This window comes from Anticarsia gemmatalis, chromosome 22, assembly GCF_050436995.1.
Source record: "Anticarsia gemmatalis isolate Benzon Research Colony breed Stoneville strain chromosome 22, ilAntGemm2 primary, whole genome shotgun sequence".
Lineage (NCBI taxonomy): Eukaryota > Metazoa > Arthropoda > Insecta > Lepidoptera > Erebidae > Anticarsia > Anticarsia gemmatalis.
In genome coordinates this window covers 1,868,162-1,885,223 of record NC_134766.1, presented here as the reverse complement: position 1 = coordinate 1,885,223, position 17,062 = coordinate 1,868,162, and the positions used below count along the sequence as shown (strand labels likewise).

General features: G+C 35.9%; 3 protein-coding genes across 3 annotated transcripts; 2 read left to right on the top strand and 1 right to left on the bottom strand.

Annotated features, from left to right (window-relative positions):
• Positions 1-1,965: 1,965 nt before the first annotated feature.
• On the top strand, positions 1,966-7,839 carry LOC142982698 (myrosinase 1-like). Its single transcript, XM_076129336.1, has 9 exons — positions 1,966-2,098; positions 3,719-3,834; positions 4,234-4,381; positions 4,715-4,881; positions 5,204-5,461; positions 5,838-5,926; positions 6,565-6,712; positions 7,131-7,287; positions 7,742-7,839. The coding sequence occupies exons 1-9, from the start codon at positions 2,070-2,072 to the stop codon at positions 7,743-7,745; spliced, it is 1,116 nt and encodes a 371-aa protein (XP_075985451.1). The 5' UTR covers positions 1,966-2,069; the 3' UTR covers positions 7,746-7,839.
• Positions 7,808-8,515, top strand: LOC142982785 (myrosinase 1-like). Its single transcript, XM_076129468.1, has 2 exons — positions 7,808-7,894; positions 8,288-8,515. Exons 1-2 carry the CDS (start codon positions 7,808-7,810, stop codon positions 8,513-8,515), a joined length of 315 nt encoding a protein of 104 aa, XP_075985583.1.
• Positions 8,516-8,978: 463 nt separating this feature from the next.
• LOC142982691 (myrosinase 1-like) lies at positions 8,979-16,915 on the bottom strand. The gene is made up of 11 exons (XM_076129326.1): positions 16,874-16,915; positions 14,107-14,222; positions 12,727-12,874; positions 12,183-12,349; positions 11,543-11,800; positions 11,149-11,237; positions 10,798-10,939; positions 10,356-10,519; positions 9,799-9,951; positions 9,481-9,569; positions 8,979-9,141 (listed from the first exon to the last, which is right to left on the bottom strand). The coding sequence occupies exons 1-11, from the start codon at positions 16,900-16,902 to the stop codon at positions 9,000-9,002; spliced, it is 1,497 nt and encodes a 498-aa protein (XP_075985441.1). The 5' UTR covers positions 16,903-16,915; the 3' UTR covers positions 8,979-8,999.
• Between the last annotated feature and the right edge of the window lie 147 nt (positions 16,916-17,062).

The following is a 17,062-nucleotide window of genomic DNA, read 5'->3' as shown; positions in this document are numbered from 1 at the left end:
CCTTGAAGGCTGTCAAAATAAGGTACAAAAAACATACATACATAATCCATAGATATCAATACATATCACGCCTGTAATACGCAAAGATATATGCCGTGATGTACGAAATATTCGTTTTGTCTACAATGTCAGCCACATGAAAAGGACGTGAGCCTATTACCGGACAAGTTACCAAACTCGCCTACTACTATTATAGAAGAAAGTTCTGATATAAATTAGAAAACGACCAATAGCTCTTTGTCCATTCTGGGAATCGAACCGAAAGCTTATGATCAGCAGTCAGCATGTATAAAAAATAGATATAATATTTTTCCGTAAATGGGTGACCGCATAGTGGTATTTGAACTGGGCGTCTCCGTGCTTCGAAGGGCACGTAAAAAGTCGTTCCCGGTTGTTATCATTTAAGATTACAGTCGTTAAGCCATGTCGAAGGCCTTCGGGCGGCTTAAACAAGTTTGACAATAGGTTGACCACTAACCGATAAGAAGAAGAAGCATGTATAGGGTGCGGGAGAATGCGTCTATGACGAGTGAAACGTGGCAAGTCGAGCAAAGCCCAAGCGCAACATCGCGCAACATCGCGCGACGTCGCTAGCGATACGAGTCGCGAGTCCTTTCTGTATCCTTAACGGGTTAAAAAGATTATCAAGGATAACACTTCTCACAATAATTTTAAAACACTTTATTAAATTCCTTTAAATGTGTTTGTTATTTTCAATTAAGGATATTAAATCACTGTTTCTTTTGTTTATATTACTTACAGCCAGTAAAAACAATAAGGATTATGCTGTATTTTATGATTTCACACAGTCATAACAATTAACACATATTTATTATTGTGACTGTAGTATAAATCACCGGGACGTTAACCATCTGATTTCATCTATACGCAAAAACTACTAAATCGATTTTGATGAAACTATAACCTTTTGAAAGTCTATTATAAGCAAAATAAAACAAAACAATCTAAGTTCAGTTATCTGTCTATAATGTTTAAATAATCGTTTACTTTTTGCATAATTATGTAAGGACCAAAATTGTAACATTTGTGTCTGTTTGTCCCAGCTAATCTCAAAAACTGCTTGACCAATTTTGCCGCGAATTTTACTGAATAATATAACCGTTTTACCACAACACGAGTGACGTCCTCCGGCAAGCTTAGTGGGAAAATAAAATTAGTTTTGAATCGGTAAAGAAACGAAACGTACAGTCATTATCGGACGACAGTGAGAGGACAGACGTCATTTGAAATATAATTAGTAAAAAAAAAAATAATCCATCAATGTCCCACTGCTGAGCAAGTGCGGGTTGGGGACTTTGCATGCCCTTAATAAATGTATTAAACAAATTTTAGGCATGCAAGGTTTCCTCACGATGTTTTCCTTCACCGTTGGAGCATGTGATAAATATAAATATAATTAGTAAAATAATATACTTATTAAAGTGAATACGAACGTTAAATTGCCGTGTACAGTCTGACAACATAGAAAATTCAGTAAAATAGTTATTGAAGTGAATTTTAAGAATGTTAAATTCCCGTTTCTTTTCTGACAATTTAGTAGAGAGCCGGTAAAGTGAATTTTAAGACGTTAAATCTTTATAACATAATTCTTCTGTAAGTGTGTATATCACTGAACTTCTCTTAAACGACTGGACCGATTTTGATGAAATTTTTTGTGTGTTTTCAAGGAGATCTGATAATGGTTTAGATTCACAATTTTGTCCGCTGGACAATGTTTTTGACGTGTAGACAGGACAACATCTGTCGGGTCCGCTAGTTTCCGTATATAGCTTAAAAACTTAGTACAACGTCGAGAGGCGAACAAATTATCTTTGTTAAAACATTTCCAAAATAAAGTAGCAGTATCAAATAGCCGTCAGCTGTATAAATCTGCTACATTGATGTTCTAAATTCTGTATTGTATACCCCCGTGAAACTTGTATACAAGACTCTCTACTAAGTGGTTGGATAATAGACATGCAATGTGAATTTTTATAAGTGATGACGTGATTTATATTGTGTTGTTTAATCGTGATAACAATTGTCAAAGTTATCTGTTAGTTGATACAATGATTTATAATAGTGCTCTTGTGTTAAGGTAAGTTTTTATGTACCTACAATATTTGAATATTTACAAAGATATATTATTTACAGGAACTATAAACAAAACCCTATATATACATAAAGATAAAAAAATATATATGAAAAATATAAGTATGGGAAGCTCACTATGCGTCGTAGTACTCTTCCGCATCGCTGTCAATGTAGACTATATAATAAAGATTATATATTAAACAGATTTATTCGTAATTTCAGTAAGAAATGTACTCATAATAGTATTTATGAAAGGCTACGCAATTTTAATGACAAAAGGACTTAAAAACATATAGATTTAAGGGTACTTACGTCTTTCTTTTATTTAAAGTGCAATCTGAATTTTGTATTTCTTTTTATTTTGTCTTTTGGCACGCAAATAGTTTAATAGTTTATTTATTTAAAATTTATAAGACGTTATACCCATAAAGTTATTTTGTTTAAGTAATGATTACAATTTTATCTGCTGATAAAAAAACCTTTTTGTTAAGAGAAAATTAAGAACCCTTTTTTAGAGGTTTTAAAACTGCACATCACTCTACCTCATGCGTACAGTGATTATATCAGTGGTCTGCCTGTCTGTATGTCTGTTAAACTTTTATGGCAAAACCGCTGTTCTGATTTTAACAAAATTATGAATAGAGATAGCTTTACATCGGGGGACAAACAAAGGCTACTCCGTTTTAAGAGTAAACCCTTAGGATTTGGGTGAATCAGGATGTCCGGCTTAGTTAAAAAAAAATATCAGTCACTGAAAGCTTTATGTGCATTAATGGCTATAATATTATCCTAAAAATATCCAAATTGGTTTACCCTCGGTTCATGAGGTACATTAAGTGGGAGGTTATCTATTCAATAGCGTTTAAACTCATATAAAAAAACACTATTGAATAGATAAACTACGGTTAAATGTAAGCAGAAACCGGGCATTAGTCATTTTGCCGAAAGATAAACACACACTCACAATATTTGGATGGATTATAGTCTATTGACCTTTTAAAAAGCTTTTTTGTCTAACTTTATTGCACTTATATTTTTTATAAGTTAGTTATCAAAGTTCATATACGATTACTGTAATCAATTACGTTTTTTCCATGTGACTGTAAAATGATGAAACTGCCAATTACGGTTATAAATCTCTTACATTATAAAAACTAAGATTATATTTACTATCTTTCGCTTGTATTTTTTATGATTCACGAATTCCCATCTTGGATGACGCAGCAATGTTTATTAGAATAACCATTTGCGAGGTGAACTCGCGCACGAAGTGTTCTTTAGCGCGATTCTGTATAGTCGGTACTGTCAAGTATCGAGAGTAGATATTTAAAATGTACAGTCAAAAAAATAATTACAAAGCCCGCTAGAGGCACTAAACAGATTTTCGTGTAAAATTTCCTGATAGCTAACCGGTGGTCATTACTCAATAGTAGTATAGAATGGAGCTACTGCTAGCTGTACATCTAAACTAATATAGAAAGCTGAAGAGTTTTTTTGATTGTGTGTTGAACGCACTAATCCCAGGAACTGCTGGTCCTGAATATTAGTATAGATATTCCAGCATTCTGAGATACTTGGCCCAGCTGTGGATCAGAAGCTTCACAAAATTATTTAATCATTACAGCATACTCATCAGTGGATCATGGTGCTTGGTAACAAAAGACTTGAAATTTCCGGAATGGTTCAAGTTTGGAGCCGCCTCTGCTGCTTACCAGGTCGAAGGTGCCTGGAATGTTAGTGGTGAGTAGCCCTTTTTATATAAACCTGGGTTTCCAATCACTTAAATCCGAAGGTGCTGCTTGTCGGTAGAAAATAAATAAAAGCAATAAATTTATGTCCAATGCTTAAACTGATGAATAATGAAAATACAGCATTTGTATTTATCGCTACTTTGGAAGGAAGAGCCAATAAAGAAACTAGCAAGAAACTCCTGACCACTCTTGTTACGATTTCAAAGCCATGCAAATGTAAATCATAATATTAGGTCGGGCTTTTATGTGTAGAGAAAAGATTTTATTACAAGTTCATACATACTATAATGCGAAAAGAGTTTTTCCCCGACCTAATAAATAAGTAATATAATATACAATATGTCAAATAGACTTTCAGATTAATAATATCAGTTATGGATGATTTCAGACAAAGGAGAAAACATATGGGACAGACTCCTTCACAAGAGGCCTGAAGTGGCCGTTGGTGGAGCCAACGGTGACGTGGCGTGTGACTCTTACCATCTATGGAGACGAGACATCGAGATGGCTGAGGAGTTAGGACTTGATGTTTATAGGTGAGACTCCAAGTAGAGTTGGAGACGAACTACATAGAATTTACATATTTTTACTAATAGAGACAATCACACACTAATTTGATTGCGGTGAGGATCCTAGTCTGGTCTCGCGAAGATCAAAAAAATTGCACGTAATAAACACGTATTACAAAACTCGACGCAAATACCGAGTATATTTGTGTATTTCAATGTTTTTTAAAAGCGGAGTTGAGCCCAAATTGGAATCAATTATTTGATCTTATTGAAGAAGAATTATTGATACAATATTTATCAAAAAACTTCTTAGGAAACAAATTATGTCAGCCTATTAATTTTGGTACAAAATATTTCCAGATTCTCAATATCCTGGACTCGTCTTCTACCAAATGGTTTCGCGAACTATATCAGTGAGGACGGCAAGAGATACTACAACAACCTGATCGATGGTCTACTGGAGAAAGGCATCGAGCCTGTCGTCACTATCTACCACTTCGACTTGCCACAAATATTTCAAGATCTTGGTAATATTATACATATAAAAAGCAGCCATTATAGTCTTAGTGTTATTCAAGGATGTCTTCCCACAAAAGCCAGGAAGTTCACGGCTCAACATATCAACACACCCATTTTACAACCAATCTGAAATGTGAAATATTGCATACTTAGGTGTTCTTTACATTATTATTTTAGAAATGTTTCGATTCCAACCTGTACTTCTGCACCGACTTTCCTTCAAACGAAAGGAGATCCTGACCCGTAGTGGGATGGCATCACTTTAGTTCAAAACCTTTGAAAGTAATATAGAACCCCGAAGTAATTAATCACTTTTTTAATTTTTCACAGGTGGTTGGGCGAATCCTCTTATATCAGACTGGTTTGCAGACTACGCAAGAGTCGTATTTACCCTCTACGCAGACCGCGTGAAGACCTGGATAACTATCAACGAACCTTTCGCGACTTGTGACATGGGGTATGACCTACAACATGGACCTTATATCAGTGATAAGAAGATTGGAAAATATCTGTGTAATAAGTACTCGCTGATATCGCATGCGAAGGCTTATAGGATATATGATGAAGAATTCAGGCCCAAGTACAAAGGTAGAGTAGCATTTTATATGTACTTCTAGTGTAAGAAATCATGTTAATGTTTATTCTTTTTTAAACCATTTTCTTGCGGTATTTCTTGCAAAATTCTGCCTCTGGTCGGAATCTATCACTCTACCACGTTCCGTGCAAATCTATTCGGTGTCAATCTAATCAATTCAATTCAAATTCAGTCATTCGGTCGTAAATAGATGAGAGTTTATTTGGCTTTCCGGCAAAAAATTATACCTGTCCAAATTGGTATCAAGATTTTCGAGTTTTACAAAATATGTTACCAAGAAAATTACAGGAAATATTAGAAACAGCGTGTACTCGAACTCAAAATGACATTTTGAATTCGTTTCATTCCTTTAATTTGTATGTTTTCCAGGAAAGTTGTCATTGGCACAGATATTCATCTGGTATGACCCCGCTACACCAGAAGATGCAGAACTTACTGATCTCATGCTTGAATATTGGGTAAGTACCTCAATTGGGCAGAAATAGCCTTATACGTAAAAGGTTCAACGACATCGATGATCGTCTATTAAAAATAATGATCACTTGTTCTAACACATAAGGAAAACACAGCCACAAAAGAAATTGATTGAACTTAATGAATTCAACGAACTTCAATTATTACACGTGCCAATGATTTCCGTGAAATTACGATACAAAAACTGTAGCGCAATTTTCTACAGTCGGTATTATTAAGTATCGAGAATTTGTCATTTATAATGTACTCATAAATGAGTTCCTTCGACAACCGCTAGGGGCGCTGATCAGGATTTCATAAATATTTTTTTCGGTGCCGATAAAAGTTTATTTATTTCAATCTAATCTCAAAGTTTGCTTAGTTAACGACAGCCGCGCGGATCGATCTCTGAGGTTACCACCTTACACATATCGAGTTCCTCCGTGTTTCAGAAAACACGTTAAATTGTGGGTCTCTGCTGACATTTTCGGAGATCTTTGACTTTAATATAAAGTTATTGATTATTCATTATTTCGAGGCTAACATTAACTCTCGATAAAAGTAGAATATTGTTCTAATGCAACCTATATTACTATACCTATATACCTATACTATATATACTATATACTTTTGCTTTTCGTAGGAGGGTCGATATTCTTACCCAATATTTTCCAAAGAAGGAGGCTGGCCTCCAAACATCGAGAAGTACTTAGCAGACAAGGCGAAGAAGGAAGGCTATCCATATCCAAGACTACCCCCGTTCACTGCTGAAGAAATAGAACTTGTAAGAGGTGAGTGACCTTTTGTTATCTTATTCGAAGTTTTTTGTTTTCGTTGTCAGGCTATTTTCTTTTGATCAATAATGATAGATGATGGATAATTATTGAATAATGATGGATGATCTTGTACACAAGTTAGAACTTACCGACACGGTGAATAATGTAAAGAAATTGGCGTTCGAAGATTATTTCATGTTTATTTCCTTTAGCTTAATATAGCTAGCAGCACCATCTGGTTTCTACCTACTCCCATAATAATATGGAAAGTACTATTTTAGTCTACTGCTGCCTGCGATTCTGGTTAAAGATACAATAAGCCTATTTATATTTTCATTCCCGATACTACCAAGCTATATGCTCTGTCAATCGGCTCAATGGTTTTAACATTTAAAAAAAAGCAACAAATACATTTATTTTATTTTACATTTAGGAACCCACGATTACTACGCACTCAACCACTATTCAAGTCGTCTGATAAGAAAAGCGAGACCTGGTGAAAAAATTGGAGTCTACCCTTACTTCGGCGCAGAAGAATTGGGAGTACAAATAGAAAATGATCCTAGTTTTGAAATAGCCGGTCTTGACTGGTTTGTGGTAATTTTTTGTATAAATATTTTTTTACATAAGTGCATGTTTACTTTCAAAATAAAAGGTATAATGTGTTGGAGGTGTGGATCAGTGGGACGATTTCCTACAACGACGAACTATGATGATAACCAAGAAGCTTTAAAGAAATTCCAATTAAGTGTTTGGTATGAACTGCTTTTATCACAAATTTTAAATGGCTCATGTTCTCTACCTAACAGTAACAAGTGTTGAAAAGCCGCTACACTTTTTTTACACATGACTTCCCACCGCTAGGCAAGAGTCTTTTCTTGAACGCACTATTCCTTGTTCACTTGATCATATAAAAATCTACATATTATATAGATCTGCTTGATACTCATTAGTAATAGAAACTGGCCACATAACGTTCATTAACGAATTCTAGTTTCATTGTGATGAAAATATCATTCTTAAAATTACTGTTCTTGATTCCAGTTAAACCCAGAAGGTATTCGAAAGCAGCTGCACTGGATAAACCAGACGTACGGAGTGAAGGAAATCATGATCACTGAGAACGGCTACGTGGACTCAGCATATCATCTTGATGACTGGGCAAGGTTGAATCACCTCAAAGGGATCTTGGGACAAGTAAGAGCTTAAATAATATTTTTGTACTACAAGAATAGCAATCTCCTTCATGAATGTTTAAAATGCTACCAGGCGTGCAAATATATCCTGCGATATTTTTATTTACATTCAAAACACTCAATTCGTCAAGCGTTATAATAATTTCTAACTTACTAGTCTGTGCGATTGCAATCTGCAAAATTACATCCCTTATATTTCATCTGGTGGATTGATTTTTTTATAAGATACTGTAACCTAGTGTGCTGAAATGCTAAATTACTACAATGGTATTTCAGTGGCTTAGCTAAAAAAATCTTGAAGTTTGAAACCGTAATCACTTACGGTAGAAAATTAATGCTTAAACACTGCTTCAAGAACTGCAAAGCTATAATAGTAATGTTACTCCATCATCAGGTACAACTGGCAATATCAGACGGTCTGAACGTGACAGGCTACATCGCGTGGACTCTGATGGACAACCTGGAGTGGCTCGGAGGATACAGCGTCAACTTCGGCCTGTATCAAGTGGACTTCGCGGATGAGAACCGCACTCGCACGCCGCGCGAGTCTGCTCGCTACTACTCGCGAGTCACGCGCACCAGGTCCTTGCATCACGACCATGAAGGACTTAACTATGTGTAGTTAATATTAAATTATTATTTGTTTTGAAAGTTTTTCATTGTTCCTATTTGATTTAAACTAAGTAATCTTGTAATGATTTTTTTAGAGACAGTAAACCTAGGATTGGATTAATTTGCCACTGCTTTCATCTATTGAGAAGCTCGGTTGCTACGTGATAGCAAGGTATTTAAATCTCGATAGATTTGATGTGGAAATTTTTTTCCGGGCCAGACTTTTTTTCCGTGGGAACGGTTTTTTGGTGGATTTTAGAAGTTATGTTTACTAAGGTGTTGTGCGTTTGAATTGCTGCGAGGAAGTTAAATAATAAAGACAAGGGATTTATGGGAAAAATGCGTCTCAACGACACACAAATTATTTCACGCATACTTTACCTACGTTTTCCAATATGCAGCGCTGCTGAAAATTAAATGAGTTCTTATCCCTCCGTGTACTTATTTCTGGTTACAAAATCAAACAACAAGACTCATCATGTGACTATATTTAATTATTTTAAATAATTAAGTCCATCGAGTGTGTGATGTAAGGATCTCGTGCGAGTCACTCGCGAGTAATAGCGCGCTGACTGCCTCGGAGTGCGTGTGCGGTTGGGATCTGAGAAGTCCACGGAGTATAGACCGAAGCTTGCACTGAAAGATAAAGCAAAAAAACAGTTAATGAACGAAACTTTAATGGGTTTTATTACCATAGGAATTTCGGTAGCCCGATTCTCTACAATCGAAAAAATCGAGTATCAACAGTTTGACATTTAAAATGTACTGCCAAAATAATTTCTATGACGCCCGCTAGAGGCGCAGAAACGACTGTCATACAATATTTTTCGATAGCTAGCCGGTTGTCGGTAGTCGATAGTGATAGAGAATCACGGCATCAGTCTGGTAATAGGTACTTTATGTTCCTGTAAAAGTTTACACGACTCTTAATGTGGGAGTTTTATGTTTTAAAAGTATTAGTAACTATGTTCTTACCTGTACCCACCAAACCACTCCAAGTTGTCCATAAGTGCCCATGAGATGTAGCCTGTCACGTTCAGACCGTCTGATATAGCCAGTTGAACCTGGAATAAACCAAGTATTAAAATTCATAGGTGGTAATTTAGAAATCTCAAGTTCGACGTCTGAGTCCAACAGAGTGCTACTGGGTTGGTTCCCAGATACACGATAGTACCCCAAGGCTTAGATATGTGCCTAATATTTGGCAAAACAAAAGCCCTCTACAAAAGCGGCACTAAAAGTTGGGTGTAATTTGATACACACACGTCTTTCAAATGTCGGATAATAACCAACCTGTTCCATATGGTCTTTAAGGTATTTCAATCTTGCCCAATCATCTAAATGTTTGTCCAGATCCAGATAGCCGTTCTCAGTGATCATGATTTCGTTTACTCCATACGTCTGGTTCAACCAGTGCAGCTGCTTCCGAAGACCTTCGGGGTATATCTGGAATTAAGTATTTTTTTTTAAAGTTCTAATAAAATAGTTATTTAGCCCCATGCCCATTTACAAACAGTAAAGTGTTAAACAAAATGGCATGTTGTACTCAAAATCCTTTCTTTGTTACAGAAGGAAATGTAAAAAAAATCATTCTAGAATGTCTAAGTAGTAAAAGCTTGAAAGCTGACTTTTTCGAGTTACTCTGTAGTACGTGAAACAGAGATCTTCTGTGAAAGAGCGCGTGATAAATATTACAAGTTCTGTGCTCATAATTTTAACGTTTAGAGCAGTCGTCCGCGCAATCTTGAAAACTTTTGAGAATGTGCGACAGGATCAAGGGAATGGGGCTTATAAGTCAGTCAGTTTAGTCATTGAATAAATATCCATAAGATCACAAAAAATCATTTTACCGCAAACCAGTCAGCGCCAGCATGTTCCCAAGTAGGATCGCTGAGGAACTGTACTCCTAACAACTCCGAGCCATACAACGGCCATGGTCCGATCTTTTCACCAGGTTGCGCCTTGCGAATCATACGTGTTGTGTAGTGGTTCAGAGCGTAGAAGTCGTAAGTACCTGAAAATACGGATAAGGAACATTTTAAAGCTTCGACTAAACGATCGGCAAATGAGCTACTTACTCGTACGGGCCTTCCGCACAAATATTTCAAAAAATGTTTGAATTTAGCATGTCTACATCAGTAGTTCACCTGGATTATTTTTTGTAGTATTTTGACCTCAGTAGGTAGAAACTAGTCTTTAAATAAAATTGTTATGATAAAATATTTTTTAACTGTGCTACCCAAAAAACAAACATGATTAACATTCTGTGCGGCACATAATGTCATAGTTTACCTCTTATAAATTGAATTTCTTCGGCAGTAAACGGAAGTATACTCGCGCTATCATCATGTTTGCCTTTGTCTGCCAGAAACTTCTCAAGTACTGGTGGCCAACCACCTTCTTTGGAGTATATAGGGTAAGTATATCGACTTTCCTAAAAAACATTAAGTTTTAGATATTTGCTAATCATAAAGCGCGGTAATTTTCACTGCATTAGATATTTGTGGCCATGAAGTCAGGATATGGTTTTTGGATTCAAATACAATGTTTTCTCGGACAATATTCGGTTATAAGTTCCAAATTCTGTAAAAACAAGTCAAATGCGCAGAGAATAATTTAAAGTATCAGACAGTATTTATTTACCCAGTAATCGATAAGGAGGTCTGTCACTTCTTTGTCTTCAGGGGTAGCAGGTTCAAACCAGAGGAACAAACTGGTTATTGACACTTTTCCTGTAATGAAAAATACATAATCATTTTAATATTTTTAATATTTAATTATTTTTTTTATTATTTATTAATTTATACCATAAAATAAAAATAATTAAAATTTATACTTAATATACAACACTGTATAAAGACGGACTTAGTGCCAGGGGAATTTTCTACCAGTCTACGTTGGGGTGAAGCAAAGATTGTTATGAAGGTGTTTAAAAGAGAGAGAAGGATTCGAACGTAGAGCACAACCACGAGGAGGCAGCGGTGTGGTGACCACATCAACCAGTACATAATTAATGAGCATACTGCTTTTCTCTTACCATTATACTTAGGCTTGAACTCCTCATCATACATCCTCCAGGCCTTCGCATGGGCTATCAAAGTATTCTTATTGCACAACCGTTTGCCAACCAGCGTATCATTTATCAAAGGAGTTTGACATTTCTCATAGCCACAGTCACAGATGATGAAAGCCTCGTTGAGAGTCAGCCAGGTCTTCACGCGGTCGCCGAAGAGAGTGAACGCTATTCTCGCGTAGTCTGAGAACCAGTCGGCTATGAGAGGGTTGGCCCAGCCACCTGGAAAATAATTGAATTCATCGGTATTTTAAATATACATAAAAACGGTATTTTGAACTCGAACATAAGTGCTTAGAAACTACAATTGGTCTGTCTGTATACCCTAATATTGGGAAAATTGCCATTTCAAGAAAGGTACATGAAATTGAAGTCAATCAAGCCACTAATATTACCGTATAAGAAAAGTGATAGTCCAATTTTGGTGTGATATACGTCAGACAGGTGAGTTGGTGAAAAGGTCCCACTGATTTAAGAAACTACTTGAATAGGCATTGCGACTGTGTTTTCGCGCATCGGTGAAATATTATCAATTCACAAATTACTCTAATAAATACATTCAAAGGAATAAGAAGGACTTTAAAAATAAAAATTACTTTGTTACCTAGATCTTGCAATATTTGTGGTAAATCAGCATGGTATAAAGTAACGACAGGCTCGATGCCTTTCTCCAGTAGACCATCGATCAGGTTGTTGTAGTATCTCTTGCCGTCCTCACTGATGTAGTTCGCGAAACCATTCGGCAAAAGACGAGTCCACGATATTGAGAATCTGGAAAGACATTTCAGCGTAGTAAAAGTTATATTTGGTCACCTTAATAAATAACTATGTAGTAAATTTATGTGCATAACATCACGCCTGTAGTAGCAAGGTTGCAGGAAGAGGTGTGCAAAAAACAGTCTCGTTTTGCCATTTATGTCTCACGTGAAATGTAAGGAGCCTATTAGCCATATACCGAGCACGTTGCCAAATTAAAAGCTGTTATTGACAATATAATAATGGTAATAAAAACAAGAAAATCCAGGCAGCACTTTGCTCAACCCGGCAATCATCACCGAGGCCTACAGTCACCGTGAGCAGAAGGCATTTGTACTACTGGGTAGACTATAAAACCAGTTATGATAAGAATGACAGTAAATTTCACTCACCGGTAAACATCAAGTCCTAACTCCTCAGCCATCTCGATGTCTCGTCTCCACAGATGGTAGGAGTCACACGCCACGTCACCTGTAGCTGCGTTCACCATAGTGTCAGGTCTTATGTGTACGTTAGTGTCCCAGATGCTTACTCCTTTGTCTGGAATGATAAACCATCTTGTTATGTACTAAGAAGCCACTTTTGGACCATAGTAAGAGACTAAGGGGTAAACTCGTAACTAGCCTTGAGACCACAAGGTACAGGCTCGGAATTTAGCATTCTTCAAAGAACTGAATGCATAAAGCTCGGGTACATATATTTACTCAAAATATTTTTCTTTACATGCAAAACTAATTATAATAATTACTAACTCACTTTACTGAATGTCATCGTTATGATGATTAAAGTGGGCTTTTTAGTCTTACAAAACTTAACTATACTATGAAATAGACTTTGACTAAGCTTAAAGGAGAATGGGCAAAATAGTATGGAGCCTGGGCGATCCGCGGCCAAACTAGATTTTTTGTTTTTTTAATGTAGTTTGGTCCTATAATTACCGTGTAGAAGTTTTATTGCCGCGACGCACTTATATGACGAACAAAATACATTTTTGTTTTTGAGCACTTTTAATAGTATAAAAACATATTTTTGGCTTATATTCGCAGATTAAATAAAAAGTACTATTTATATTATTGCATACAAATGTAGACATTATTAATATTCGAACAATCTTAACAAGTAAATATATAAATATCGTAACAAGTAAACATCTTGCTCTTCTATAATATATTCACTGAGACGACTTTTCTGTCTTGAATGCTCAGCTTAAAAACGAGGCGTTCATAGCCAGTTGCGCTCACTTGTCGGTAAACGATCTGTTGGTTAAGCAACCGTTGGCGCGGTCATTCTATAGATGGGTGACCGCATTGTGGTATTTGAACTGAGCTTCTCCGTGCTTCCGAAGGCACGTAAAAAGTCGGTCCCGGTTGTTGTCAACTAAGATAACATTCGGGCGGCTTGAACAACTTTGAAACTAGGTGAACCATATATTATGATAGATAGATACGAGTTACGACTATTGTTCATTTTTGATGGCATTGCAATCGTTATATATAGATGTAACGTTATTACACAACATTAAATGCATTACAGACACGAAATAATTGTATTTGTTCTATGAAATTCCATTATATTTACATGTCAATATATTGTTTCCTGAAAGGATTGCAGCGAAACGTTCTTAGTCAAAGTTGTTCCTAGTTATCATTACTTTAATTTGACACTACTTTCATTAATGGCCGCCGACCGCCCAGGAGTGCCCATTCTCCTTTAAAGTGCTGACTGCCGTAAGTCTCATAGTATGTTTTTAGAAATTGTTCTATCAATCTTACCACTTGCATTCCAGCCTCCTTCTATCTGGTAAGCAGAGGTCGCTGCTCCAAACTTGAACCATGTTGGAAACTTTACTTCATTTGAAACTGAACACCAACATCCGCTGATAAGGATTCTGAAAGCACAAACCATAATGATAATAAAAATGCGAAAGTCTGCTTAAAACCTTTATGTCTAACCACTGAAAGAATATTCATGAAGTTAGGCAAGGAGATGTATTTTCTTTTTTTAAAAGACAACTCCCGCACTAAGAATTGTCTCTTGTGTCGCGGGGACTTTTACAAACATACAAATAACGGACACAAAGTAAGACCCGTAAGAATTATTAGTGGATCGCACAAATAATAATAATATCATTGTTTAGTGTGGGAATCAAACTCACGACCTCCCGCCTCCTGCAATGGTAGCGGCGTGGTGACCTAAACCACTGCGCCACGGAGTAAATGATAGCTGAACACCCAGGTTTACATATGACTTTTTTTTTAAACCAACCCTATTGTTTGCTAATATAAAACTTTAATTAAGATCCGCATGGATGAGTTAGTTAGTCATATGTTATTTATAAATCAGATAACAATCTATACATATAATAAATGTTCAAATAATTTACCAAATAGTCGAAAATCTTCAGTATATTTTCGCGCTATTTTCCCATGAATTGTCTATTCCTTATATTGTTCAATGACATTCAACCATGAACATTAACAAAAGGCCTCTAAACACATGATAATTTATTGCTTTATTCGCGTAAGATAAGAAGAAACCATTAGATTCACTACGCACTAACGTTTATTCACTAGAAACCGTGAGACAAATTTCTGTTTTTAATTATGTCTGTTACGCTTTCGCGGTTCAAACATTTAATCGATTTTAATGAAATTTATCATAGAGATAGTTTACTTTACATAATTATACTTATTTAGCTCTACATTACTGTCTTTACTCACTTTATATATTTTTTAGAAAAACCAACTCCTGATACGTATAAACACATAACCCTCTTTCACGCTGCGTAGTCAGGTAAAAATATTTCTAAGAAAAGAAATACTCAACTAAATAATCAACTAGTAATATTATGAAATAGACACCGTTTAGGAAATATCGAAAATGCGTAATGGTACTTAAACCTTTCAGCAAACACGTGTTTTTTCATTTTTATTATTCCGTTCTACATTTTTATTGTTCTTTATCTTGTGAGAAATAACTATTGTTATGACTTTTTGAGAGTTACAAGTAGAAGACTTTTAATTTAATATTTATTTTTAAGTAATTAATTGTTTTGACGTAAACGGAATATGATTTGAACAAAGCGACTTACAATAAAAAATATTAGTTTCGTATTTTTTGCTTATCTCAGTAACCATCACAGGTATTTCCAAATAATTTATGATATCAACAATTATTCAAATTACATATATATATATATTTGCTTAGCCTTTGTTCCAAACTATGTTGGAGTCGGCTTCCAGTCACACCGGATGCAGCTGGATACCAGTGTTTTACATGGAGCGACTGCCTATCTGACCTCCACAACCCAGTTACTTAGGTATTAGCACGATACCCTTCGGTAAGACTGGTTGTCAGACTTTCAAGCTTCTGACTACTGTTAACGACTGTCAAAGATCTTCGAAAATGACAGCCGGGACCCACAATTTAACGTGCCTTCCGAAACACAGAGGAACTCGATATGTATAAGATGGTCACCCAACCACGAAACAACCTTGGCAAGCGTAGCTTAACCTCAGAGATCGATCCGTGCGGCTGTTGTAAACTAAGCCACGCCAGCCAGCTCCTCCGTGAACAATTATTAAAATTATAAACCTTAAATCTTATTGTTTTTCTTCTTATTAAAACGACTGAATCGATCAAGATAAAATTTTGCAGGATAACAGATTATATGTATACGGGTAGGAATTAAATCTGAAAGTGTTTTTGTTTGTATAAGATTTAACAAGGTAATTTTATCGCCGGGTAAGAAAACAGACTGCTTAAAAAAACGGTAATGTGTGATTTTGAAATTTGTTTACACAAATATTTATAAACTGGCATTTCAGGGCAGTTTCACAGATTTAAAATAATTATCAGATACCCCGTCTGCTAAAAAAAGTGACTGCAAACTGTCAAAATTCCACTCTAAGAAGTGCTATTTGATAGATTTCTGAAAGAAGTGAAAACGGACTCGTAGGTATGACTAAATTACTTGTCCGATTTGGACCAAACTTATCATTGCGATAGCTACATTTATTACGATAAGGACATTCATACAAGCGTGTCACATGTGAAAGTAATTCTACCTTCATTTTATTAATTGCTACAAAATCGCTGTGCCAATCTCGATGAAATCAATTTAAAAAATGATGTTTTACCCTTAAACTAATTTGAAACTCGTATAGCCAATGTAGAGGAGAAGACCACGCTAAAATGGGACTGGGCCGGCCACATTATCCGCATGCATCCGGAAAGGTGGGCCCGCATATCTACGAAATGGGTGCCAGAGGATGGTCATCGCAGACGCGGAAGACCTACACGGAGAAGGCGGGATGACCTGGACGCATTTGAAATTAACGCAACCTTTCGCAACTAAAACCCATAAAAACCCATTTAACAGGGAACTCCGGACTATAGTTGGAAAATATTGTAATATAAATTAGAGAAGACCAATATCACTTTGCCTGATCAGGGAATCGAACTCGAGACTTAATGATATTTCCGACCGCGCCACAGACGCAATCGTTTAAAAATTAAAGAATTCTTAGTCAGACTTACCCTGAGACAACCACACTCACATAATTCATTTTTGAGACTAAACCAAAAATCTTATTTACACACCATTTATGTTATCTGATCTGCAATTAACCTAACTACAAACAACCTAACCTATACTGTGTAACAAGCAAATTTTGACATCAAAAATATAAAGAATGTGAATGTACATAATAATATGTCTGTGTGTTA

Excerpts from the sequence above, each read along its gene's own strand:
- LOC142982698 (XM_076129336.1), top strand. The coding sequence starts at position 2,070 with ATGATTTATAATAGTGCTCTTGTGTTAAG. Across the intron at positions 2,099-3,718 it reads AATAGTGCTCTTGTGTTAAG|CATACTCATCAGTGGATCAT; the intron begins GTAAGTTTTTAT and ends TAATCATTACAG. Across the intron at positions 4,382-4,714 it reads TTAGGACTTGATGTTTATAG|ATTCTCAATATCCTGGACTC; the intron begins GTGAGACTCCAA and ends AAATATTTCCAG.
- LOC142982785 (XM_076129468.1), top strand. The coding sequence starts at position 7,808 with ATGATCACTGAGAACGGCTACGTGGACTCAGCATATCATCTTGATGAC. Across the intron at positions 7,895-8,287 it reads TCAAAGGGATCTTGGGACAA|GTACAACTGGCAATATCAGA; the intron begins GTAAGAGCTTAA and ends CTCCATCATCAG.
- LOC142982691 (XM_076129326.1), bottom strand. The coding sequence starts at position 16,902 with ATGAATTATGTGAGTGTGGTTGTCTCAGG. Across the intron at positions 12,875-14,106 it reads AGGAGGCTGGAATGCAAGTG|ACAAAGGAGTAAGCATCTGG; the intron begins GTAAGATTGATA and ends TTATCATTCCAG. Across the intron at positions 10,940-11,148 it reads ACCTCCTTATCGATTACTGG|GAAAGTCGATATACTTACCC; the intron begins GTAAATAAATAC and ends AATGTTTTTTAG.